The sequence below is a fragment of the Sceloporus occidentalis genome, unplaced genomic scaffold (assembly GCF_023333645.1).
Source record: "Sceloporus occidentalis isolate IW3139 unplaced genomic scaffold, rSceOcc1.0.p SCAF_16, whole genome shotgun sequence".
NCBI classification, from domain to species: domain Eukaryota; kingdom Metazoa; phylum Chordata; class Lepidosauria; order Squamata; family Phrynosomatidae; genus Sceloporus; species Sceloporus occidentalis.
In genome coordinates this window covers 10692151-10720029 of record NW_028316996.1, presented here as the reverse complement: position 1 = coordinate 10720029, position 27879 = coordinate 10692151, and the positions used below count along the sequence as shown (strand labels likewise).

At 41.9% G+C, this 27879-nt stretch overlaps 1 protein-coding gene across 1 annotated transcript; it reads right to left on the bottom strand.

Annotated features, from left to right (window-relative positions):
* Window positions 1-1021: 1021 nt before the first annotated feature.
* On the bottom strand, window positions 1022-21108 carry LOC149303023 (endoplasmic reticulum aminopeptidase 1-like). Its single transcript, XM_089481746.1, has 18 exons — window positions 20618-21108; window positions 18530-18668; window positions 18017-18151; window positions 17327-17447; window positions 17102-17256; window positions 16462-16575; window positions 16234-16365; window positions 15545-15676; window positions 15378-15461; window positions 14627-14784; window positions 13022-13101; window positions 4064-4247; window positions 3696-3852; window positions 3431-3615; window positions 2030-2191; window positions 1633-1773; window positions 1476-1557; window positions 1022-1165 (listed from the first exon to the last, which is right to left on the bottom strand). The coding sequence occupies exons 1-18, from the start codon at window positions 21106-21108 to the stop codon at window positions 1022-1024; spliced, it is 2796 nt and encodes a 931-aa protein (XP_089337872.1).
* Window positions 21109-27879: the final 6771 nt, after the last annotated feature.

Genomic DNA, 27879 nt, shown 5'->3' with positions numbered 1-27879 from the left:
GCAAATCTGTGTATGTTTGGTGGGGGGAGGGGGTTGGATGGAGCCGCCTGGTCCCGCTACCCCGGTCAGAAGGTGCCAGCCCTAATTCATCTCATCTTATTGATATAGATGTGCCGGAAGGGGTAAGAGTAATATTATTAGGATACACTCTATATTATATCCTTACCCACTTATAATAGGGGGGGCAAAGACATCAGTAAACCTAGGCTCTCCCCTGTTTAAAATAATTTTACCTAATTTAGCACAACAATTTGGGACGAAGAACAATACTTTGGAAGTTTTTAAAAATGCTTAGTGAAAATGCAGAATAAACTCCAATGAGAGTTGGAGGCAACATATCCAGAACCTGAAACAAGCAGTTAATGCACACTTTTTTTCCATATAAGGAAAAATATACTTAATTTAAGCGGTTTACTTCATTTTTATTTTGACCATTTTACAGAATTTGGGGTTTTCTTCTCTTAGTTTACTATGTGCTTCCACATTACCAAGTAATATGTAAATTTAACACCAAACTTATTGCATCTTTTAAAAAAAAGTTTTTAAAAAATTACTGAAATTCCACAGTTGCACATAAAAAGTTAGTAAGAATTTTTAACTACATCCAAGCGTTAAATGTTTTTAAAGATATTTTAACATGTTTAACCTTGCTGCTGGAACAAATCAAGACTTTTTAAAAGGTATATTCGTTTTTAATAAACATGTTTTTCAACATACAAATGAATTAGGAATCCCAAACATCGGCAACTGCGTGGCAAGATAAACTTTAGAAATGTTAAACTTTAAATCATGGGCCTATCATTATCTACCAGGGAACTCTAGTAGACTAATTTAAATATGATGTAATAGCATTTTTGTTCTTAAATAAATAGCTCACTTTTTGATAGGTCTTGGTTGTAACAGTTTGTGAGATAAAGGGCCTCTATTAAAGAGACAGATCGTTACTCCAGCGTCAGTGATGGCATCACAGGAATCACATTAAAAAAAATTCTATTGATGATGATGACATTTTCAAACAAAACTAGTTATGGTCCTCCAACCATATTTTTAAAAGTTCAAGGTTTTTATCCATCCATCTTATATTTTCTTCAATGTTCTCCTTCGCTTGCTGAACACATCTGAGCTTGGAACCTTTTTCGTTCAAAGAATCGAAAAATCCCGTCACCTAAAAGAAATTATTGACGTGCATCAATAAGGTAGACAGAACTGTAATATAACAGCGTTATAAGAAAATGGTGAGGACTTCAGCTAAAGGGAAACCAACAGTCAAAGAAACAAACAGAAATGACTCACATTGTGATTTTAATGTCACCCCCTTGGATTTGATCAACAAGTTACACAGCGTTTATTAGTAATATTATGAGTAATAATTGCTACTATTACTACTACGACTATTATTATTAATAGCAATACTAATAATACGATCATGGCAATATAAGAAATAAAAGTGTTACAGAGAACTGACAATCAGATACCTCATTCAGCCACTCTCTTGTTGAATACATCTTTGTAACTCCAACAACCATGTCGCCAACTGTACGTGAGCCTAGTTCAAACCTGAAACATAACAGCGAGTTTGGTGACAAGCCCTACATAACCGAGGTGTGGTGACCATTAAGAAGAACTACATACTTTTGGACAAATGCATCCCAGTTGTTCTTCAGGAATTCCCATGCCAGTGAGAAACCGTGTGGGTTTCTGCTCACATATATAACCATATGCGGGAGGTCTTGAGTTTTTATATGTTGTCCTTTCAAGCCTTCGACCATTAACCTGGAAAAAAAACAAAAAACAGGCGATCAGTACACAAGTAGCAAAGTAGTGTATGCCATCTCAACACCAGCCTCGAAAAGGCCACCTACACTATCATTCAAAAGTTTAGGGTCACTTAGAAATGTCCTTGTTTTTCATGAAGTGACCCCAAACTTTTGAACTTTAGTGTTTATCAGAAGGTTTACAATTAAGATACTTCTGGAAGCCAGGTCCTGTTACAATAATGCACTCAATAAGAAAAGCAAAAGATCTTTACCATTGCAACTTCTCTTTATTTGAAGTCAAACTCAAAGCTAATTCAAACAGATGCATTTGGCTGCTGGAAAAAGAGGTTTTATATTTTTCAAACAAAAAGTTCCATCCGTCCGGTGTCTGAGCTCCCACAGCATAAACGGCCAGGGCGACATCACGAGGTAGGCTAAGGGGAAAATGAAATTAATAGTAACTCTGACATGACAAAACAAGCACACATAATTATTTATCTTTTATATAGCGCCATCATATTCCGCAGCACTGTACAATGAGTAAACATGACAATGCCATTGTCATTGTATCGGTGAAGCAGCTCCAAATCACATTTTAGCTCTACAAGTGCAGCAGTCAAAAATAATCAGTGATAAAGTGTGTTTAGTGCAATGAAAGGATGCATGCATTCAGTTACGCACTGCGTCTCAGCTTTAAATTCAGCTCTCCCCTCTGGTGGGATAATTAGTAACCAGACAGATGGTACACAATATATAAGACATATAAAGCCCATCTAGTCTGCCCATTTTTCTTGATCCTCAATCCCCAATTAGTCTTGTTTTAGGGTGAGGATAGCCATATATACCCTATATCATGGATGAGAACACTTCTGCTGGAAGGCTGTTCTACTTACTTACCTCTCAGTAAAACACTAGTCATCTAGTATATAAATGACCTCATATAATATATAATGAGCACTTCCATAGAATTTCTGTGAGCCGGAGACACCAGTGCATAGCGGGTACATTTTACTTTATTCTTCTGACCGGTCCACACCGTATTGTGTTGTCTCGGCTGACAGGGAACTTGTAAGTGCGCAGTATAAGATTCAGGGAATCAAAGTCTATCACTAACACATCTCTTCCATTTGTGATAGCTTCATGCAACCTGAACGCAGTTCAAACTCACGGTTAGATACGTTTCAAATCTATCCAACTACTTGTGTTTCATTCTTGTAGACAGCTTTAACTGGTAAAATGTAACGTAGTGATAACATACAAGTAGAAAAGCATTGTATAAAAGGTTAGGATGGGACAAAAACAATGGGGGGAAGGGAATCTTGTAAACGGGGGGCTAGAAACAAAGTAGGAAAAGAAATGACATAATGCAGAAATGGTCAGGGTGTTGTGTGGACGCTGCGGTAATAGCACAGCTCATAAGGGATGATAAGAAAAGTTGGGAAAGGAGTACAAGCACAGAATGAAATGATGGAAGGTCCAGAAAAGGGTTGGTGTTTTTACATGTAACAGCAAGCTTCAGATACATACAGCCAAAAGGACTGCGGGGTCAAGCAAGTGGTCCGTTTCGAAAGATTTTTTGTGAATTAAATACTATGATCACCATATTAATCCTGCAGTAATATATAAAACAGTAAATGTTACTTGTATATTGATATACAAACATTGTAACACACCTGTACGTTCCATTGGACTCCTGCCATTTCCTAAAGTACCCCATGGCTTTCTGGACACAAGGCTGGTACTCGCGCACGCACGCAAAGGCAAGCAGGGAACTGCGCAGCATCCTCTCAGAGACGGTGCCATCATCCGTCCACGTTTGTGCATCAATTAGTTTATGTAAGAGGTTTAGAATGTATGCCTGACGAGGATAAACACATCATACAATGGACAACCGCAATGCTATCAATAAAACAATAGCCCAAGGTCAGTGCCGCTTACCTTCATTTTGTTTTCAATATCCTTCATATCCCTCTTTTCCATCAGTTTGTGTATTGGAATGAGCTCATCCATCCCTTGGAACACTGGCATAATCTTGTCCTCGTTACTCAGGTACAGAGTTAGACTGAGCGCTTTATCAACTGGCAGTCGGCCGATACTACCGGTCACAAATAAAAATGTGAATTATTAAAGAAATTTCCAGATTTGGTGTAAAATCAAAATCTCATCACTGTGACAAAGTTCTTGACAGTAACATTTCATGAAAAAGGTATTGTGACCTGATCAATGACACCACCAGTATCTGAATCTGCAAAAGTGTGGTAAAAAGAACAAAACATTGGAGGAGACTGTTCTAAAAGATTTCTTACCTAACAAGCTGGAAGGCAGTGCTGATGAGACTGGCTCGATCATTGCTGCTTATAACGGCGCGGTCGTCTCTTAAGACTTTAATAAGCGCATCCCATCCATCTCCTTCGTAGTGAACAATGTAGTAGCCATTCATGCCAACATTGAACTTTATCCACTCCACCTCTTCATCAAGGACTATGCGATCTACAGTACATATTATGTTAGGAACACATTAGCCACTGCTAATAAATCAGAAGGCTTCATTTAAAAGCATGACAAAATGGTATCCATATACTGTATTATCGGTACATTATCTTTAAATGCTGTACATGCTGCATGATTTCTTCTATAATATAGATGAAGGAAACGTCTACTCATCCACACTTCACTGACAATAATATATATATATATATAATTTCATTTATTAAGATTAGAAGGCATCATTATTCTATACAAATAAATCCGTACAAAGTATTGGGTTGTATTGAAGCATATGATCAGGTGAGAGAAAATACAATTATTCTGGTTATATGAATTGTTTTAGTAGTGCAATGAATGAAACAATGTTCAAGAAGGGATTTATTTTAATTGTGGCCACTCTCAAGTGAAAGATTTGTCTTCTCGTGTATGATGATGTGCCATTAAGTGCCTTGATGTGGCAGGAAAGCTTTGACCGAAGCACAGTACCAAAGCCTAATTATTATTATTTAATATAACGGCATCATATTCAGTAAAGCTGTACAATAATAATGTTTTTAGGGTAAATCAGAATTTTATTGTAATTTTCAAATAATGCAGGGAAGGGGTACAGAAAGGAAAAAAGGGAGGGAAAGGGAAAAAGAATCTACATAAGCGATACACAGTGCGCCAAGGCGCTACAAAAAAAAAAAAAAAAAGGGTAATAACAGTGTATATGGACAGATCACACGCAAGAACACACGGAGTGCCCACACAGCGAAGGAACCACAGTCCGGAAACACAATGCGGAAGAATCATCCCGTGCACCTAGCCGGGCATAGCAGCTATATGAGGATCGTGAACAGTTGCGTAGAACATATGAAAATCAGAATGAACAGCACAACAGGCAAACAGAATTGTGGGAAGTGCACTAATCAGGGGATACCACCGAATCCCCCCTCCAGATCTGGTCCCGCGCTAGAGTGGCACCATGAAAGCACTAATGATAGGGAGCTCATACGAAAGAGAAAATATGTAACATTTGAGATTGATGGAAATTATCTCAATATGTGCCAGTTTCCAAAGCCGGGAATGGTAAGGCACTGAGAGGTGGAGCAAGGCCTGGCTGTAACAGTTAAATTTATTAGCTTGGGTGGAACTGTAGCATAAATTGGAAGCGTATTGTGAGACCTACCAACAGGCAACGCAAGAGCTCTATATAAAGCCTGAACCCAAGGGTTCACAGGCTATAGGGAAGCGCAGAGCAGACCAGAAAGAAAGGGCAAGGAAGGAAAAGAAAAAGGGTAGAGAGGAACTGGAAGGGAGGGGCCAAAGGAGGGAGGGACAGGGTACAGACGGGAGAGGAAAACAGAGAGGACCAGAGAGGAAGGGAGGAATAGAAGAAAGAAAGAAAGAAAAAAAAAACAAAAAAAAAAAAACAAACCCACAACTACAACACAAGGACAAAGAAAGACAGAGGAAGAAAGAGGGGAAAAGAAGATGGCAAAGACGTACAGTACACAAATCACTCCAACAAGGGACGAATAGCAGGGTCACTCACGAAAGACAGCCAATGGAACCACGTGGCCTGATACCGCTCCATGCTCCCAGAAGCAACATGATGAAGTTCATCCAGGACCCGGATCCGCTCCACCCTGAGCACCCACTCAGCGAACGTGGGGGGGGGGGGCAGGACAGCCCCAGTGTAAAGGGATTAAAGCCTTAGCGGCCACCAACAGATGGCAAAGTACCGATCTCCAAAAGCGCTGGACGGATTGGGGCATATGGAAAAGAAGGAAACACTCCGGAGTAAGAGGGGGAACCGAGTCCGTAAAGCGGTGAAGCGTGGAATGGATAGCAGTCCAGAAAGGGACAATACCCGGACACTCCCACCAGATGTGAAGGAGGGAACCCGGGGTGGCGTTACACCGCCAGCAACGGTTAGGAACATCAGGGCGGTAGGTAGAGAGTAGTGCAGGAGGTCGATACCAGAGGGCCAGTAACTTATACGACATCTCCTGATCCCTGGCATTCCTGGAACAGCGGTAAGTGCAAACACATATCCTCTCCCACTGGGGCCGCGTGAAGGTGAGTCGCAGCTCCGATTCCCAACGACCCATAAACGCCGGTGGCACGGGGTTAAAAGCGTCGAGGAGGAGGCCGTATAGACGGGAAACACCATGAGCCAATAAGAAGGGCGCCACACAGATATCCTCAAACACAGTGAGGGCACGAGAAAGATTGTGTTGCCGGGGCAGAGAGCAACAGAAACTACGTAGCTACGCGTACTTAAAAACATCGGAAAAAGAGGGAGGTGAAGAAGGGGAGAGCTGATTCAGGGGCTTAAGGCCCGCAGGCGACCAATAGGAGCGGATACTGCCAGTGCGATCAGAGGGAAGGGCAGGGAAAAGGAACTGCCCCTGGCCGGGTGGGTAGTCAGGGTTATCCCTGACAGCGGTCAGAGGGGAGGGAACAGTGGAAAGTCGAGTGTGCCGGAGCACGGAATGCCAGACGTCCAACGTGGCCCGTATAAACGGGTGAGGCGTGGCTAGAGACCTAGCCGTCGGAAGCGACAACCAGGGCAGCACACCAGCAGGGGATCCCAAGAGGCAAGACTCAACAGCCACCCACTGCTTATGACTAGGGCCATGGGCCCATTCCACAACCCGGAGAAGGTGGCATGCCCTGTAATAAGAACGAGGGCAAGGCAACGCCAGGCCCCCCTGAGATTTGGGCAAAATCAGAGTGGAGAAACGAACACGAGGGGCCCGAGATCCCCAAACGAACCGCAAAAGAGTCTGCCGCAAGGACACAAAGAACGACGAGGGAAGAGAGATAGGGAGGGTCTGAAAAAGGTATAGTATACGAGGCATGATAGACATTTTAATAACATTGATGCGGCCCACCCAAGAAATCATCAGACATCTCCACCGTAGCAAATCTGCCTGCACCCCAGCAAGGAGAGGCAGGAAGTTATAACGAAAAAGCTGGGAGAAGTCAGGGGAGAGCCAAGTCCCCAGGTACTTAATTCTATCAGCACTCCATCGGAAAGAGAAGCATGGCGAGATGGAGCGAACTTCAGAACAAGGCAAGGTAACATTTAGAATTTCGGATTTGGAAGGGTTGATCCTAAAATTCGAAAGGGCACCGTAAAGCGACAGTTCGCGCATGATAATAGGAAGAGACAGCCGCGGTTGAGAGATGGTGAAGAGGAGGTCGTCTGCGTACGCCAAAACCTTATGATGCGTGCCCCCCACGGATAGACCGCTAATGTCCGGGTTACCCCTGATGGATTGCAACAAGGGTTCTAAGGATAAAACAAATAAAAGGGGGGATAGCGGACAACCCTGGCGCGTGCCATTTCTAATACTGAAAGGGGCAGAAGAGATACCATTGACGCGGACACGCGCCGCTGGAGTGGAGTAAAGAGCGCGGATCCAAGTGAGAAGCCCGGGACCGAAGCCCATGCGCGTTAGAGAGGCAAACAGAAAGGACCAATCAACTCTGTCAAAGGCCTTCTCTGCGTCAGTAGACAGCAAGACCGCTGGGACACGTGCATGTTGAGCAAAATGCATCAGAGAGAGAGCCCTGATAGTGCTGTCCCGCGCTTCCCGACCAGGAACAAAGCCAGTTTGATCCAGGTGGAGCAGAGAGGGCAGGAAAGGTTTAATACGATTGGCAAGAACCTTGGCAAACAACTTAAGATCAGAGTTGAGCAAGGAGATAGGGCGATAGCTGCCACAGTGATCCGGATCCTTGCCCTCTTTGGGAATGAGGGTGATCGAGGCCAGCAACGTATGATCGTGAATATGGCCACCCGCGAGGATGGAATTGAAGGCGGCTACAAAATGGGGGCCGAGGAAATCCTTGAATGTGGAATAATACCGCAGCGGGAACCCATCCGGACCAGGGCATTTACCAGAGGGTGAGGACTTAAGGGCCAGCAAAAGTTCAGGGAGCGTGATCGGGGAATCAAGGGAGGCAGACGCCTCTGCAGTGAGCGTGCGGCGGACTGTCCGCTCCAAGTAGTGCCGGACTTCGTCCGACTCCACACGGGGTGACGAAGGCGATCCCCCGTCGCGCACATTATACAGCCTCTCATAATATGCCTTAAAACAGGCAGCAATGTCCGAGGGAAGGGAACGGAGCTGGCCGTCAGAGGAGCGGATTCTCGAGAGATATACCGACTTGCGAGACGCCCTCAGAGCCCTAGCAAGGTATTTGCCCGGTTTATTCCCGTGTTCATAGAACAAAGCTCTAGAGCGGGCAAAGGATCGTTGCATCCGCTCGTTAAGAATAGAGGCTAATTCACCCCGCAGAGCAAGTAAGCGCTGTAAGTCAGCCCCTAAACCAGAAGACTTATGAGCCCGTTCCGCCTCTGCGATCTCGCCATAGAGCTCATCAACCCTGGCCGCTGCCAAACGTTTACGACGAGAACAGACGCTGACAAAGTGACCCCTGATCACGCACTTATGCGCCTCCCAGACAGTCAACAGCGGTGTTTCAGGGAGCGAGTTCTCCTCAAAATAGCGACGAAGGACCTCCAGGGCCTCCGCACCGACAGCGGCATCAGAGAGAATCGCCTCATTGAGGCGCCAGGAACGCTCCAGGGGGCGGGCCAGAGGGGATAGCAAGGAAAGCAGAACCGGGGCGTGATCGGACCAAGTAGTGACCCCAATAGAGGAGCTACGTAAGAGAGAAGCATGTTGACAGGGGAGAAAGAAATAGTCAATTCGGGAGTAGGAGCAATGAGACACAGAGTAGAAGGTGTAATCCCGGTCAGAAGGATGCAAGGCCCTCCAACAATCCAATAACCGGTGCTCTAAGAGGATATCCGAAATCTTACGAAGAACGTGACGAGGAGTCCCGGACGTGCCAGCAGAAGTATCCAGGGCGGGATATAAAGACACGTTGAAATCACCCCCGAGCACAAGGATCCCCTCCTGGAAGCCCTCCAACTCCCGAAAGACACGGCGCAGAACAACAGGCTGACCTCTGTTGGGAAGGTAGACATTGGCAAACGTGTAAGTTTGCTGCAGGATCCTCCCCTTCACCAACAAAAATCTCCCCTCAGGGTCCTCTCGAGTATCAAGCAAATGAAACGGAAGCCGGTTAGAAAAAAGCATCGCCACACCCTTGGACTTAGCAGAGGGGTTATCGCTGAAAAACCCAGTGGGAAAGAATCGAGAAAGTAGCCTGGGGGCCCTGGACTTTAAGAAGTGTGTCTCCTGCACGAAGGCAACATCAATTCCCCCACGCTTGAGATCGCGCAGAAGGGAGGAGCGTTTTTCCGGAGTATTCAGACCACGTGCATTGATAGAGAGCAGATTCAAACCAGCAGCCATTGCGGACATCACACAGAGACGGAGAGGGGCACAAACAACGACAACTACAACAACAACAATTAAGACAACAAAGGAGAGGAAGAGAGAGAGAACAACAAAACAAAACAAAACAAACAAAAAAAAAAAAAAAAAAGGGAAAAGGGGGGGAGGGGGGGGCTCGGGCAAAAGGAAGGAAAAGAGGGGCGGGAGAGGCAAGGAGGTGGAGGAAGAGGAAAGGGGAAGGAGAGGGGTAAGGAGGAGAAAGACACTAACTACGCCCACCGGGAAAAAAAAACCGCACCCAGTAACTGAAGGGCGATATCGTGTAGGGGGGAGAAGCCGACCGACAAGAAGAGAGAGGAAACCAGAGACAAAAGAGAAGAAAAAGGAAAGAGGAGAAAAGAGACAAGTCCAATAAGGGCCGCCGCCCGCAGACCTATAAGAAAGCATAAGGACCGCAAAGAGAGGAGGAAATGGGAGGGGTGGAGAGCGATAGCCAGGCCATACAACCTGGATATTGAGTGACGGAAATAACCGCCCCGAAAAGTAAACCCCGGGGCATATCACAGTGATAAGAAACATATAAACAAGAGTAACAATAACCATCGCACGTCACCAAGTGCGAACCGAAGTGCTGAGACCCACGAACAAAGCCGAGCACTCTCAATAAGATACAAGAGGTATCCACACAAAAAAAAAAATAAAAATAAAAAAAAAAACCACAAACCCCCCCCAATAACCACAAATCCCCCCCCCCAACCCTCCCCTTACCCGTGTCATAGAATGCAGCACAAACAGGAATCCTTGCAGACGGAGCCCATCAACACAGAAGTAAGGAAAATAACCGCCAAGTAGACGTGGCAAAATCATGGTAGGCATATATAGAAGCACAATGCATGTGGAGAAAACAGGCAGCAATCCGCGTATATTGAGCTCGCACGGCACTAGGTCGGCAATATCAACACACGCGGTGAGAGCATGTAGGTGAAGGCGGCGCAAAAATAAATAAATAAATAAATTAATTTTAAAAAAAATAAAAAATAATAAAAAAAAAAAAATAAATAAATAAATAAATAAATAAAAAATAAATAAACAAAAACCCAACAAAAACAAAACACCCCCCCCATAACCACAAACCCCCCAACTGTCCCATAGAATACAGCACAAACAGGAATCAATGCATATGGAGCTCACCAACGCAAAGCATGTTAAGCGCAAACATAAGCGCAGGGTATGTGAAAAACATAGTAAACCGTGCACATGAGGCACGTATGGCATCCGGGTAGCGAGGATAGCAGCCACAGAGATGCGTCAAGAGCATGCCGATGCAAAAAACTGTAAAAAAAAAAAAATACAAAATAAAAAAAAATAAAAAAAGGGAAAGGAAGAAGAGTGTGGAAAGAGAATGTACGTGTATAACAATGGTGCAGAAGCCAAGAACGAGGCAACTGCCATCAAGAGAGTCCCAACAAGAGTCCAGCGAGTGCGGGGTGGATAACAACAGGTGAGGCGACGGCGATGGTAGCAACAGCGCAAAAACTCACAACCCGCTACTCTTCAATGTCACCCCGACGATGAGAAGCCAGGGTGTGCTGCGCATGGGAGGCCCGACGGCGAGGAGAATCCCTGCGGGCGAGATCCAGACGACCACGGCTCCGAGGCGGCAAAGCTGGGATGCGAAGAGAGCCAAGGACCACATCTGCAGACGACCAGTCCAAGATGCGGAGATCCGGGAAGCCCAGATGCTGCAACACGCCACCGACATCCTGGTAGTGCCTGATGACAAGAGGCCGATTGTCGTGACGGATGATCAGGGCAAAGGGATGCCCCCAACGGTATGGTATATTCAGCCTCCGCAATTCAGCTGTCAGCGGCCGCAGGGCCCTCCTGGCCTGCAGAGTCAGGTCGGAGAGATCCTGGTAGAAGGACACCTGGTGCCCGTCAAACAGCCAAGTGCCCACCTCACGAGCGCGAAGCATGATGGCCTCCTTCACCAAGAAATCCGTAAGGTGGCAGATAATGTCTCTGGGGGGGTCCCAGGTCCACCTCGAGGGCGGAGGGCCCTATGAGCTCTATCCAGGGGCATCAAGGAGGCAGCCGAACGACCCAGGAGGTCATTGAAGAGACGCGTAAGGAGCGCTGTCACATCCTCCGGGCCCTCGGGCTCCGGAATCCCACGGATGCGAATGTTGTGTCGACGACCCCTGTTATCAAGATCTTTGATCCTGCGGCGGAGTTCTTGCAGGTAACGAGTGTGTTGAGTAGTCGTCTGTTGTGTCTGAGTGTGCGTCAGTTGGTGTTGGGTCGCGGAGGCCTCGAGGGTCTGCACACGTTTCTCCAACGTGGCTATATCAGAGCGTACAGCAGAGACCTCATCGCGAACCACCTGCTTAAGCTCTGCGATGAGCAGCGAAAAATCGGATTTCCACGGTGCCGATGAGAAAAGACTCACCACCTCCGGAGGCTGGGATGCGGGCGGTAAGTGCAGCGCCGGGGCCGGTCCTTCAACCGACGAGGAACTGGCCGGAGACGAGGCCTCGTGGTCTTCAGGGGCCTGGGAGGCCAGGTCCGCCGGCGTCCGGAAATACTCGCGGAGGGAAGGATTGGAGGAGCGCGACCGGTCCCCCGGTGTAGAGGGATCAGTGGCCGGTTTCTTGGAGCGACCCATGAGGGCAATGAGCGCGGATTATCGAAAGAAAGATGCGAGCGGCGGCGGAGACTGTGGCTCAAGCGTCCATCTTACTCGGCGGTCGGACACGCCCCCATAATAATGTTTTTATTGTACATATACTATATGCAGGCTTTGGATTTCAGAGATGATAATGTGCTCAATACACAACATACACTAGACTGCGGTCAAAACGTGTCCGTGTTTTTATCTTTGTAAGCTTCCTTACCTGACAGCCTCAACTTCTCAATACCCACAAAAGATGTTTCTTTGAGACGTTTCACTGACGCTTATGGTTCGCATTCCTTATTAAGGCTTATTTGTGTGAAGCATATAAAGTTTATGCCCCTCTGTATCATATATGACTTAATGTGGTTCAGTCATATTACACAGTTTAAAATGTTATGTTCCACTTTGATAAACAATAATTGCACCCTCTGGTATGTTCTTCAAATAAAATCAGGATGAGGCAAAATGTTACATGGTTAAAGAGTTTATGGGCATTCAATAGGAATTATTTTTGGTTATAACCAATTCTTGCCCATTGTACGGCGCTATGGAATATCGCTATGGCGATATAGCAAACAATAAATCATAATAATCTTAGCATTTCGCCCCCACCTAAAGTTTGGAATTCCATAGCGGTGCAAAAAAGATTGGTTGACACTTTTCATAGGCATACATTTGACTGCAACTATAACAAATTCAACGCTGCAGTTTTTATTAATTTTTTTTTTCTTCATAAAAATGTAAACATTATTTTGATGATTCCTTTAAAAAGACTGATATTAGATATTTGAAAATCATACCTTTTTTAGTTTTTAGGAGAAATCTTTGAATGGTGTTAGATTTGCTGGTGATGTAGGTGAGAGGAATATGCCATAATAATCTGAAATGAGATTATCCAAGCAATGTTAAAGAAAATGTATATCAGGTATATGGTAACTTTCACTCACACAGAAACACGGAACATAAATGTAAAATACGTTTTCCAGCCTTTTTTCCTTTGCTGGTTCATTTACTCTTTCTCTATGAATCGGAATATTGAGTCTATTCTTTTACATTAAATACTGTATTTGCAAATGCTCTGAAAAGTACCCCTTGTCTTATAATCGGGGTCGTCTTATAATCAGACCTCAAATAGGTCTGACTATGAGACTAAGATCCAGGTCCCCCGCAGCGATGCAGGGGACCTGGATCCTCCTGCCTCCCCCCCTACTTACCGGTGCTTAGCTGTCCCCGGTGTGTAGCTGGGGCAGCGTGTAGACGTCGAAGCGATTCGCGTAGACAACTTCCGCTGCAGCAGGAAGGAGGTGCGGCTAGCAGCGGAAGTTGTCTACACGCTGCCCCGGCTACATGACTGGGGGAGTCAGAAGCACCGGTACGTTTGGGGGCGGGGGAGTGTTAAATGGGGGCATAAGGCATTTCTGTAGGCAGAGTGCTCTGTGAAATGCCTTTTAACACCCTTAATGCCACTCTGCCTCCAGAAATGCCCTTTTAACCCTCTATACGCCACTCTGCCGCCTGAAATGCCTTATACCTCCCTATATGCCACTCTACCCCATAATATGCCTTTTAACCCCCTAAATGCCAGAGTATAAGGCATTTCTGGAGGCAAAGTGGCACATAGGGGGCCAAAAGGCATATCATGGGGCGCAGTGGCATTTAGAGGGTTAAAAGGCATATCATGGGGCACAGTGGCATTTAGAGGGTTAAAAGGCATATCATGGGGCCCAGTGGCATATAGGGGGTATAAGGCATTTCTGGGGCAGATGTGCATAACTGGGGGGCAGGTTGGAAAATAGAAGGAAATAAAACCAAAATATTTTTCTCAATCATAGCTTTTATTAAAAAAAAATGGTTTACATGAATTAACATTTACTGGTAAAACTTTTTTCCTGTAGGGTCGTCTTATATTCAGGCTTTTTCTTTTTTTCCTAAATTAATATGCAGATTTGAATATTATAATCAGGGTCGTCTTATAATCGAGCAAATATGGTACAAAGCGCTTGTCATGTGAAAGTAACTTAATTCCCCCTAAAACTATATAGACACATGTAGCAAGACTTAGTTTTCAGAGATATTTTGCACGCCTCAAAAGGTCTTAAAATTTTACTTGTACAAATCATTTAAGTAATTTAGGTCTTTAAAAATGATCCAGGGATTGGTTTACTTGCAAAGATGTATTGTATTTAATTTACATTAATCGCTAAACAAGCTAGTAAAAATCTGAATGACATGAATAACGTAAAAGAAAACTCTTCTTAGTATGGAAGGAAAATTGGCTGTTGTACATTTATATTTTAGTAAGGAAAATTGGTGGAAGATTCGATGTGAAACATTTTTTCTCTTATTAGCACAGGCGTGGTTATAAATTAAGGAAACCAAAGTTTCAATTTGGCTCTGAATCTCACCCAGCAGATTCAGCGTCTCTTGTACCCTTCAGATAATGTTCTTGGTGCAGTTCGACGTGTCTCCCTTTCCGTGTTACAGTAACCAGTGGGAAGCCCTTCTGCAGGGTCCATGTATTCATCATCGATTTCACATCAAGAATGTTTCCTTTAGACCAGTGCTGAAAAATAAAAAGGCTTTCCTGAAACATAGCAAGCCCTCTGCAGACCACCATCTGAAACCGAGCACTACGAGGGGCCTAGCAAGAAGCAAAAAAGGTATTTTTAACCATATTTAGACTTATCTACAAGCAAGTTTCTTAATTAATATTTTGCATTTTTATGCACGTTTTCCCCTATATATGTACCACTGGGGACATTGTTTCTTTTTTGGCCAAATGTTGTTTAATTTGGAAAAAAATTATTCCTTTATGTTGATCCCCTCCCTCCCTGGCCTCCTACAGCTATAAACCCTCAACTTTTATAACCTAAAGCTATCTTCTCTTATTCATCTCTCTCTTTCCCCTCCAGTAGCTTTCCTGAAACATCCCAAGAACACCATAATTATTCCTGGCAAAATGTATCAATAAATGATAATGTTATCCAATTACGACAATATTTCACAGAAGTGTTTGCTAATTTCAACAGTACCAGGAATAATGTTTTTTATTGTATTCATACAAAATAAATAGAACCAGTTTCAGTACACAGATGACCATGTAATACACAAATTGTTATCACTAGATAGATAGATAAGATAGACAGACGGACGGACAGAACCTACAGTTTTTTGCTGGTTCTTTGTGCAGAATCCGCTTATCTCCTTCTGGCCATCGGCCGTCTCCTCTGAAGGACAAATCTGAATGCAAAACAAGAAACCAAAACACATAAAATTTCTAAAATTAGGGTCTTAAAAAATAAGAACAGTGATGTCTTACTTACATCTGTCATACTGTCCCACAAGTCTTCATTTTTGGCATTACGATAGCTGTATCGCCGTAGATAATGTACAATACCAGCTTCAAAACTTTCTGCACCCATGTAATCTCTTAGCATATTCAGAATACATGCACCCTAAAAGTAAAGATAAAAAATAGCAAATCCTTTCAGATCCTGCTCATAAATATAAAATTTTAGCCCTAGGGCCCTCTGGGTAAACCCCCAGACCCACTATCACATACACATCCACTAAAAGGCTCACTTTCACGTCATGAAAGGCTTCCTCGCCTCGGCTCTCCTAAAGACTATCTTCCTTCCAACTGCAGTGGTAACTTCACAAGTTATACTATGTCGTAACCCTTTTTTGAATGCCTATAATGTCATATTTAAGAAACATCCTGGAAATACTAATTCAGAGAAGTAAGTACGGCAGCACTGTGCAGTTCACACATTGCTCAGTCTATAAAATGCATGATTGTGTCATGATTTAGAAAGGCATAGTACAGCGTGGGGAGGTAAAACATCTTTATCCAACTACTGATTTCATCAAAATGTCTATTCCCACCTAAGATGAACAAGCACATGCAAAGTAAACGTGATAACTAAACAGATCTAGTATTCAGAATAGCGTAAGAAATGATGTTGTGTTAAAACATGTATTGTCATTCTGAGAACAAAACAGAATGCGGCACCTTGTTATATGAGACTTCATCAAACATCTCTTGAATCTCTTCTGCTTTTTCCACTTGTGTTGAAACAGCATGAGATGAATTCAATGAATCCACATCCATGGCATGAAAACATTTGTCCAAGAACGTGTCCTCCTAATAGAATAAGAAAAATGTGCAAGGCAAGGATTCCGTTATTTTCATCGTATGGCTCATCTGTCTCTCTATGAAGTAAGGAGAAAATTAACTTACGACTTGCAGCTCTGGATACGTGACATTCACAGCAATATACTCCATGAATTTGGCAAATCCTTCATTTAGCCAAAGATCATTCCACCATTCCATTGTTACCAAGTTGCCAAACCACTGAAAAACGTTACAAACACGTAAACATAAACTTTTTTTTTTTGTGGAAAGCTGCTGTTGGTCGCTGGCACTCACATTCATTTCTTACCAGAGATCACCAAATGAAGGCCATAATGCGACAAATGAATGTCCTTAGTATACAACTCACTGGTATTGCTTTATAAAATATGAATGTGGATTGGAAATCATGCTTTAAATTCTTAGTTCCCTCCCCGTCTCGTCTACTTTTCCTTTTACCTCTCCTCCCCTTCCTCTTCTGATTCCCAACAAAACACTGTATCGGTTTTAGCTTGACATTCTATAGAGTAAAATTCTATAAATACGACTGATTTAAAAGAATCTCTTATACACAGGAAGAAATATTCACCTGTAGGTTTAACTTATTAAAGTATTGCCAGTTGGTAGCTGGACAATCTTGGCACCGGTTAAATAAAATATATAGGAAATGAATTTAATCAGCAAATGTATTTAGTAATTTAATGGAAATGGGTACAATGCAAACCCCAATGTTCTCTTTGTTACTAACCTGGTGAGCCAGCTCATGAGCGATCACCATGGTAATCCAGAGCTTTTGGGATGCTGTTGATGTCTTTGGATCAAAGAGCAAAGAGGATTCTCTATACGTGGTCAAACCCCAGTTTTCCATCGCACCAGACTGAAAGTCAGGGATTGCTGCTAAATCTTTAAAAAGACAATTGTTGAATATCATGACCTACATTCCTGTTTAAGTCAGTAAAAAACATTAGTTTACCTTGTTTTGGCAATGGATATGGGATGCTGAAATAGTCCTCGTAGAAGTCTAAGAGCTTTACTGCAGCCTGCAAGGCATAGGTACCTTGCTCAATCTTCTCGGGAACCGCATACACAGATATCTAGAATATATATTCACAAGTAGATAATAACCATATAGATATTTCAAGCTTGACAAGTGGATAAAGCATAAAAAATAACGTATAGTTTTCTTTTTTAAGTAAAATTATGGAAAACTAAATTTTGGAAGTATTGTCGTTTGGGGCTTGTCCAATTTAATACGATCTTATACCGCGGTACAAAATATTGAAAATGGACTGATATCTGTTTTTTTTTTCCATTGATTGATTTAATATTGATCATCACTTGTTCAACACAATGGCACAGAAGTGAAAACCAATGCCATCATATGCCAACTCAGCCTGGAATATGAAACAGATACAATGCAGAGTAACATTACTCTGTACCAGTACTTGTGAAGCATGTATTAGTTTTCTATGCATGGAAATGCCTTGTATCCCAAGCTTCATCCTTAATTCACACAACGAGAGCCTGTAAGGAGGAACCTGAGATATATATATATATATATATATATATATATATATATATGTTATAGAGCTATGGCAATACTGGAGCAATAAACAATACTGACACTTTGGTTCACTAAATTATAAACAAAGTGAATGCTTACCTTAACCCCGTGATCCGTCACTTGACTGATTGATTGGAAGTCTGAAACAATGAAAGCCACAAGGTAGGTGCTCATCTTTACTGTAACATCAAAATGATCTTCTAGAAGTCCTCCCCCGATATTCACAGTTTTTACCTTAAATTGAAAATGCCATTCAATTTAAATTTAATATATTTAGATTTTAGAGCTGACAGCATATTAACCCTTTCTGTACAGTACTGTGCTATGGAATCTGCTGTAGTTTATAAATGCTGTACAAGGTGCATTTATATACACACATTTGTGTTTTGGGGCTTTTTTTTCTTTTTTTTTTTGTTATAAAGCAAAACATTGACTTTAAGAAGGCCTTGTGTATGTGAGTGGAGCTGTTTAGTAGACATAGGAAAGGGAGAGAGAGAACCATACATACGTTCCACTTTTAAATAAACATTAACAAAGATGAATAAGCCACATGGTTTACATATAAAAAAAGACCAATCAATTTTTGTTAATTTGCAATTATATGACACGTACCAGGGGCATATTAGACAATGCGTTGTGTTTAGGTTCTCTTCGGATCTTAATTAAAAATCTTGCTTTGAATGCAGGTTCATCAAAGCAGGGGAAGGCCATTCGAGCTGCAGTTGGTTCAAACTGGGTTGATGCCAGTACTCTGCAAGAAAGCAGTCAGAAACCAAACGTAACATATAACATTGATATGTAAACATATATTGTAGGAGCTGTATTACCGGTATTTAATTAGAGAGGAACTCCCCAGCCCCCCACAATATTCTCAAATATCATTCTGTTTTATAATGGCAATACAATAAATGATGCGGATTACCTAATCCCTTGTATTGGTATATTTTCATCATACTAGCTGATTTAATGGTGTATCAGAAAACATTATACATTTTAACCCCTTAAGGACAATGGGCTGTCCCTAAACCCATTGAACACAATGCATTTTGAGCCCGTACATGTACGGGCTTTGTCATTAAGGGGTTATTTACCATTGCAATCCCAGTACGTATGAATGTAACATAACAGCACACTGTACTTCAGGGACAGGGCCGTCCCTGGTGGTGTGTAGGTCGCGGGGCATCTTGACTTTTGGACCCATGACCTTACAGGGTAACGGAACGCACAGTCATGTGACACCATATGAGTGGGAGCTTCTGATGTACGAGGGGTAGCCACAAGCGGTGAGTCAGTGGTGGACACTGGCTGGCCATTACATGTAAAAGCAGCTGGGGCATCAGTTAGTAGACCCAGAGGTCAGATGTTAGTACTAGGTGCTCAGGACTGCCAAGGGAAACACTTGAGGCTTAAGCGGCTTTAGACTCCCATGCAAGACAGTTGGGAGCGTGGGGCCTGGGAGACCTCCCCATTCTGCTCTGCAGATGGCACTAATAGAAATACATTATAAACAATAAAGCAAGAAGTTATACTTATTTTTTACTTGCCAGGGAGGCATTTTGTTATGTTCTTATACACAGATGTTGAGTAAATTATATGTATGAGTCCCTGGGGTGGAACATTTGGAGAGTAGGGTGAGCCAGTGCTCCAGCTCCAGTATTGTAGCAGACTGGATGCCCAAGCTGGGTTTGCAGGATCTAATCCAGGACCTTAATGAACCTTCCATCAGGCACAGGTCCTGGGCATTAAACCCACTGAGGCCTGACAATCAGAGAGACTGTTCTCCTCTGCTTCCCGGGAAAGGGGACACCCCGAAGAAAATATTCCCAGAGACAAGTGTGGCAAACCTGCCTGGACCCGTGACTACTGTCTGGGGAGGTTTCCAGAGCCTGGCTTTCCTAGGTCTGGCAGGGAAGGGAAGTAAGTAGTTAGGCCGGGCAGTCTTTGGCCAGTAACGTATAGCCAGGGACGGCTCCAATGAGAGCTAGACTTTATTTTTACGATTTTGTTTTGGGGACCAGCAAATAATTCACAGTTTGCTGCCAATCGGTTTTCTTGAGCCTTATAAACAGGAATGTCTAAACAGGAATTACATTGTAATAATTATTTTAATTATTACTTTCTGCATATTACGGAGTGTCAGAGTAATATGCCATATGTTGAAATATTGACCTCATTACAGTTGCAACCTGAAACACCAATTTAGTAAGCATTGAAGTACAAACAATTCACACTGAGCTGGTAGACGAAATATGGATGTAATAACATAGATCGAGGTATCAAATGTAATTGGATCAATAAGATTATATTTCCCAAGGCTTCTTAACAATATTAGTTAGTTACTGTATCTTCCACTGAATCTTAGCCAAACCAATGTTCCTAATAGTTCTTAAAAAAAAAAAATATATAAAAATAAAATCTATAAAAATCTAGTCTTTAAAGAATTAAATATAGAGTCTCATGTAATGTCAGGTTAAAGTGTTATCATCTCATGCTATAAAACTTGGTATACTGTATTTATTTTTTAGAGCTAAATATTGTCACCTAGACATTTACGCTAGTACTTTTACCACTGGATACTCCAAAAAACTCCACCTAAGAGTTCAGCAGGACTTGTATATATTTCAGCTACGTTTTGGCGATAGACGTTTGGTAGGTGTATGAAAGGCATTGGGATGCGCATTGCAATACATAAATAATTACCTGATCTCTCCATCTTTGGTTTTGTAGGTACTTTTATAAAACCCATGAAAGCTGTGTGAGAAGTTAGCCTTGTATTCAATGTGTACCGTATAGTTTGTGCCTGGTTTTAAAGGATCAGCAGTAAGAAGTGCTATTTGTCCATGTGACGGATTTTCAAGGAGCTTTAGGTCTTCGCGTACTTGGCTTCTTTCCCCTGTACGATCTATACTGGTTCTCGTAATATCCAAGTGATTGCTATGTAAAATGATGAAATTAGTCGGATGCTTTACAGAAATGATAATCTTGGTAAGACCAGTAAAAGTGAGGGTAGTTAAATTTGGATGGATAAGAAGGTCATAGTATTGTGGTATTATGAAATCTGGCAACCTCATCTTTTTCCATGGAAATATATCTCCAGCATTGTCCGTGTCCTCGCTGCCAACGGAGGCTGAGAATGCAGCATTAGAGGTCCATAGGAAGCACAGTAATCCCACACAAGATAGACTGACCATTGTCATTTAAAAGTGGTGCCAATCGTAAATCTGGAAATAGAACAATGAAACAAAAATAATTTTGCCGGTCAGGTTCTCTAATTATTGTAAACAAATAAAAATCTAAATAAAATTGTTTTATAGTAACATAGTCCTGGGTGTTTCTCATCTTAATGTGATCATATTCTATTGTTACATAAAGTAATATGAAAGTAATTGAATAATGTATAAGAAAAAATTCCCTTAAATCTTTAAAATATACAAAGTGCACAAAACATTATGGGGGGGGGCTGCAGAAAAAGCAAAACTAATGCAATGCACTTTTTTATACTTTGCACCAGAATTACTTTTAATACACAACCCCCTTTGATCTTAAAGTAGACTAACACAGTAACAGAATGTTAACTGGGTGACAACACCCAGAAGAAAGTATATATAAAGTTATATAATAAAATATATATAGATATTAAATGATGCAATCACAGGCTGGTAATAACAGGGTACATGCAGGGATGGACTGGCCTACTAACATTTCCCCTGGGGCAGGTCTGGAAGTTGGCAGTCCACAGACATCTACAGGCGGTTGCTGGGGTCGTGTAACATGACCAGAGACTTCATGAGCCTTGCGCAGCATTAAGGTAGGGTATATGTGACTTTATTTAACCTGTTTCATGCTGGAGTGCAAATCAGCGTGTGTTAGAGTGTGAGAATATAACCTTGTCAATGGTGGGCAGAAAACATCCATCACCCATTCGTTCATCATCGGTAGTATCAAGATCACAAATTTTGTGTTAGCCATGAAAAAAATACACTGATGATTCAAGAACCAAATTTGTATGTTTTATACATGACTTAAGAAAAATACATCAGAAAATGATTATATTCTGTATGTACTAAATATAGATGGCTATATTTGGATCCAGCTTGGACAGAGAAACAGTAAACATGATTGTCGTTATAAAATGAGGTGGTGGCCCAGCAAAAAGACCACCTAGTTTTAGATCATGACCTCTTGTTCTAACATTTCTCCTCCGCTGAAATAAACGTCCCTCCTGTACCTTGTTAAATCCCTTTTAACTATTTAAACATTTCTACCTCCAGCAAGGGGATTTCCAGAAAAAAAAAATACATATATTTCCTGTACCGTACAAAGATAAATCTAAAAACAGCAGGGCCAAACCTTTTTACATCTAAAATATACCCTGCTAAAGTAAAGTGAAAGTAAAATGCCATTTTCTGTATTATACGAGACAATTTATTTTTACTACAAGCAGAGGATTACCAAAGCAAGTATTAAATCCTAACTGAAAAGCACAATAATGCTGATCATAAATATAGAACATCGCAAAGCAATAAGTGGAGGCGATCTCGACTACCATATGCAGCCACACTAAAAAATATATAGAATTTTATGCTAAATTAACGATTACAGTAAATGTGGTTACAAAGCATTCAATGATATTGTGATACATTTAAGAAATTCACACGTGTCAATTAATGTTAAAAATGTTTTGTGATCTCAGAACCGACGAGACGAATGTAATAACAGGGATTAGATTACGTTACGCTTAGATGTGTAGTTACTCACCTAACCGTCTACAGAACGAAAGGGTTTCGCCATACAATAAGGCAATGAACGATTTGTTAATATTACAGGGTGGAAATTGGCTTATGAAGGTCCCATACGGCTGAACGATCGCAGCTCAGTGCTTCTTTCCAACTGCTTCTCTTTTCCTGTAAAAGCTTCACTTTCACTTTCTATTTTGAAGTTATGAAAAAAGAGTGTAGAATATAAACCATGCGTTGGCAGGCATAAGAAAAGCCTCTTAACTGTTGATCACATCTTTCATTCACATGTGAAAGCCTCTGCCCTAAAACAAGAACATAAAAAATGTAATTAAAGCTGCTGTTCCACTTAACAAAAAGCTAAATTGCATTATCTGGCATGTTATGCAAAAACCATCTTTAGCAAATATCTCCTTTTATTCACAACACTGAAACGTTGAAGAAACTAAGACGCTTTCCCACTTTTCCGGTTTCTGTGCAACAGCGTGAGAATGCCTGCTTTTGTATCACAGGACAATTACGTGTTTGATTCAACGGACTGACATCCCAAATCGACAGTAGTCATTCACTGTGGCTGCAACCTAGTGTATCAGGACCTACCTAATAATAGCAAGACCTTCCCTAGGTGGGTGCCAGTAGTAGTAGTACCCAGCCCTATGAAGGAACTGGCTTCTTGGCACTAATGGTCCAACTATTTTAATAATCGCAAAGTGTGTCTGTTGGCGCTGGAATAGCAGGGAACCATTACAGCCAGGTTAATAGTACTATAAGTAATAACCGAGACTGCAGTCCCAGGGTAACAGAGACCCTGCGGGGTCTGTACAGATCCTTGGAGTCTCATTTGCACCCCTGTAACTGATTATTGCGTGCGGTTTTTGCTCTTCACAAAAAAATATTTAAAGATCCATGGGACCTTAACATTTTTTTTTTTGAAATGATAATAAAAAGTGTTAAAAGAAACAGCCCCAACTAGCCCTTTATACCCATTTTAAGAAGCTGTTACAGCTCCCTAAAAGTCTGTCCGTGCTGAACATGCCTCGACTGACCATCTAGTACACCTGACAAACACAAGGTGGGCCAGTGCCCAACAACCCTTCCCAGTGCCATTTCTATACGTTTGAGGTTGCTAAAGATTTAGGTTCATGGGCTGTTGGACCAATCAAGGTCATGATGCTGAGGAAAGCAACGCCTCAAGAAAAGTTAAAAAGCTAGAAAGTTAAAACTTGTTTGCAACTGGGTCTTCCAGCAAGACAATGATACTAAACATACCTCCATAGTTGTAACAAAATAACTCTATAGACAGCACAGTGAAAGTATTGCAGCGGCCGCCACAAAGCCCTGACCTGAATCCCGTAGAAAGTTTGTGGACTGAGCTGAAAAAGCATGTCTGAGTTCCACCAGTTCTTATACGAGGAATGGGCAAAAATTCCAGTATTCCAGTAATGTGAGAAGCTTGTAGAAAGAAATATATGATGTTAAAATAAGGCTTTTATATTAGGTTTATTGAGACAATAGAGCATGACAACATATTTTATGAAAAGATGTTTAATTCACATGCACCTATAACAGATGTTCATTTCTAGGGTGTGTGTATAGAAACATGGAAAGTGACGGCAGATAAGGCAGATTCAGCCCATCCAGTCTGCCCAACCTCTGAATACTTTCCTTAGTCCCTGGCCTTATCATATCATATTTTATTATTATTATAATTTTTTTAAATATTTTACTAATCACATTGTGATTAGAAAGCTGGGCTCCATTGACTTGCATGGTTGAATGCAGTACCTGTATTCAACCTGCAAGGGGAGCCAGAGTTCTCAAGAGGGTCTGGAGAGACATTCTTGGAAACTTTCGCCACTTGGTTATTGCGAGTATGGGATAAAGAAGCAGAGGCTCAGCACTCCAATGGTGAGGTGAGTTTATTTCACACATGCAACGTTTCGACACACATGTCTTTCTCAAGCTCTGTTTATAGACTGATCATGTCTTTGTCAGTGGGCAAACTTTCAAAATCATAAAAATATTTTTTTCCCTACACCACACTATACCTACACCAAACTCCCACCCCAGGATGCGCTGTCAACCCTCCTGGAGAGTGTTCACAACCGACACTGCAAATTATTTTGCCACTCGCAAGATAGCGGCGTCCTTTAAAAAAAAAATAAAAAAAGTTGAAAACCTGCAAGTGAAGAATCTGGCTTCACTTGCAGGTTGAATACGGGTACTGCATTAATCCATGTAAGTCAATGGAGCCCATCTTTCTAATTACTATGTGATTAGTAGAATAAATGAAAAATAAAAATACCGTATTTGCTCGATTATAAGACGACCCCCCAAAATCTTTATATTAATTTAGGAAAAAAAGAAAAAGCCTGAATATAAGACGACCCTATAGGAAAAAAGTTTTACCAGTAAATGTTAATTCATGTAAACTATGTGAACAATTTTTTGTTAATAAAAGCTATGATTGAGAAAAATATTTTGTTTTTATTTCCTTTTTTTACAACCTGCCCCCCCCAGTTATGCACATCTGCCCCAGGCATGCCTTATAACCCCTATATGCCACTGTGCCCCATGATACGCATTTTAACCCTCTATATGCCACTGTGCCCCATGATATGCCTTTTGACCCCCATATGTGCCACTCTGCCTCCAGAATTGCCTTATACCCCTATATGCCACCCTGGCATTTAGAGGGTTAAAAGGCATATTATGGGGCAGAGTGGCATATAGGGAGGTATAAGGCATTTCAGGAGGTAGAGTGGCGTATAGAGGGTTAAAAGGCATTTCTGGAGGCAGAGTGGCATTAAGGGGGTTAAAAGGCATTTCACAGAGCAGAGTGCTCCAGAAATGCCTTATGCCCCCCATTTAACACTCCCTCCTCCAAATTTACCGGTGCTTCTGAGTCCCCGGTGCTTAGTCCAGGCAGCGTGTAGAGCTCTACGCGCTGCCCAGACTAAGCACCGGGGACTCAGAAGCACCGGTAAGTGGAGGGGGGCATAACACAGGAGGATCCAGGTCCCCTACATCCTTCCCCCAACTTGTAGAGCTCTACGCGATACGCGTAGACAACTTCCGCTGCAGCAGAAGTCCTCTACGCGAATCGGGTAGAGCTCTACACGCTGCCCAGACTAAGCACCGGTAAGTTGGGGGGGGCATAACACAGGAGGATCCAGGTCCCCTGCATCGCTGCGGGGGATCTGGATCTTAGTCGTCTCATAGTCAGACCTATTTGAGGTCTGATTATAAGAAGACCCCGATTATAAGACGAGGGTTATTTTTCATAGCATTTGCTCTGGAAAAAACCTCATCTTATAATCGAGCAAATACGGTATATAAAAATAGTAAAAAAAAAAAAATGGTAACAAATAACTTTCTACTGATGTCACCATCAGGGGAACCTTCCGGTTCCAAAATGTAACAAAAAAAAAGGCCAATTTTTTTTTTTACATATATGAAAAATATTTTTATGATCAAGTCCTTAAATTTGCGCTTTATCTTAAAACAATTCTAGCATGGAAAGAGCTAAAATACTGGCATGTTAAATGCCCATGAGGTGTCTACTTTAAAAAAATTTATGAGTTGATGGGGTAAATTGAATTGGCCGGGTTCAAAAATGTCCCAATTAACTCCGGGAAAAGGATTACCATATGTCAAATTTCCAATTCGAAAAATGCACACAAAATCAGCCCCCAAACAACACAACAAACCCATGCAAGGGTGGTATCACTGTACTCAGGAGATGTTGCTGAACACATATTGGGCTGTTGTATGACATATACCAGGAGCTATAAATGCATACATGAAGTAAAATGTGTGTGAAAAACACACAAAACAAAGACTACCACAAAGACTGGTGGTAGAATTAGTGCATAGAAAGAGTTAAAATACTAACATTTGAAATACCCTGGGGTGTCTAGTCTTCAAAAATATATGATTTGATGGGGTAAAATGTATTGGCAGGCTTCAAAGATACCCAAAATAGCACATGGGGGAAGAATTACCAGATTTGGAAAAATGGTTTTTAAATAGCAAAACGCTACTTGTAATTATTCGCCAATAACTTGCAGAAAAAAGCAAAAAAACATAAAAACATTCCGTATTTCTAAACTCAGGACAAACAGTACAATTTGTTTAGCAGGTTTTTTCATTACCTTTTATAGATGAGTAAAAGATTTGTCAAGTAAAAGTCAGAAAAAGTCATTTTTTCACCATATTTTATACTTTTTTTAATAGTAAATTATATGATACAATCAAAACAACGACATAGAGAAAGCCCTTCTTGTCTTGAAAAAAAACCAATATATAACTTGTGTGGGTTCAGTAAACGAGAAAGAAGAAAATTACAGCTAAACACGAGCACTGCAGAAATGTTAAAACAGCCTTTGTCACGAAGGGTACAAAAAATAAAATCATACTTTGTCACGAAGGGGTTAAAAAAATAATAAAAAATAAAATATACAATAAATGAATCATAAAATCAATGTGGGAGGGAGTACAGTTGGCATGGAGGGCTCTATACCAAATAAGTGAACAATAAGTCATTTAATTAATAAAATAACACAGCAGCAGCAACCATGGGCGTAGGAATCCCTAAAAATCTGGGGGGGACAGCATTTTCCGCACAGAGTTTTACCTTTTTTGACGCTTGCCTCCCCGTTTGCTTTGGCTCCAGGTCCTTGTCCCTTGTGTCCTGGCCTATTTTGCTACACGGGATCCTCTCCTGCAGTAGTGTTAGAGTAATATTAAATACCTCCCCGGCTTAAATAAAGTGATTTTGCCATCACGGTCTGCCAAAAAAGTATTGGTGGTTCTTGGTGTTGACCATTATGTTGCACATATTCTAGCCATGCTCCTTGTAAGCTTGTTTTGAAATCAGGAGATAGATTAAGAAATTAAGGCATATGCCAGTTAATTGAACTTTGTGTGGGGGATTTGAAATGTAATGTACAATTGGAGCATGATCTTATAGTCAGACGGGCCAAAGGTCATACACTAGATGCGTAGTCAGACGAATAGGGGTCGTATTCCAGAGGGGGTAGTCAGGTGGACCTGGTCATATACACATACCTGGGAACTTCTGGGCTCCGGCTACCCGGAGACTTCCCTTGCGGGAATTAAAAAAAAAATATTGCCTGAAATGAATGGGGCAAAAATTACCTAAAAATTTCATTCTAACCGATTCTGCTTGTTGTGCACAAGTCTAGTTGTTATATTCATTTGTTC

Excerpts from the sequence above, each read along its gene's own strand:
- LOC149303023 (XM_089481746.1), bottom strand. The coding sequence starts at position 21,108 with ATGGTCAGTCTATCTTGTGTGGGATTACTGTGCTTCCTATGGACCTCT. Across the intron at positions 14,785-15,377 it reads AGCAAAAAACTGTAGGTTCT|CACTGGTCTAAAGGAAACAT; the intron begins GTCCGTCCGTCT and ends TTTATTTTTCAG. Across the intron at positions 1,558-1,632 it reads TGGGATGCATTTGTCCAAAA|GTTTGAACTAGGCTCACGTA; the intron begins GTATGTAGTTCT and ends GTTATGTTTCAG.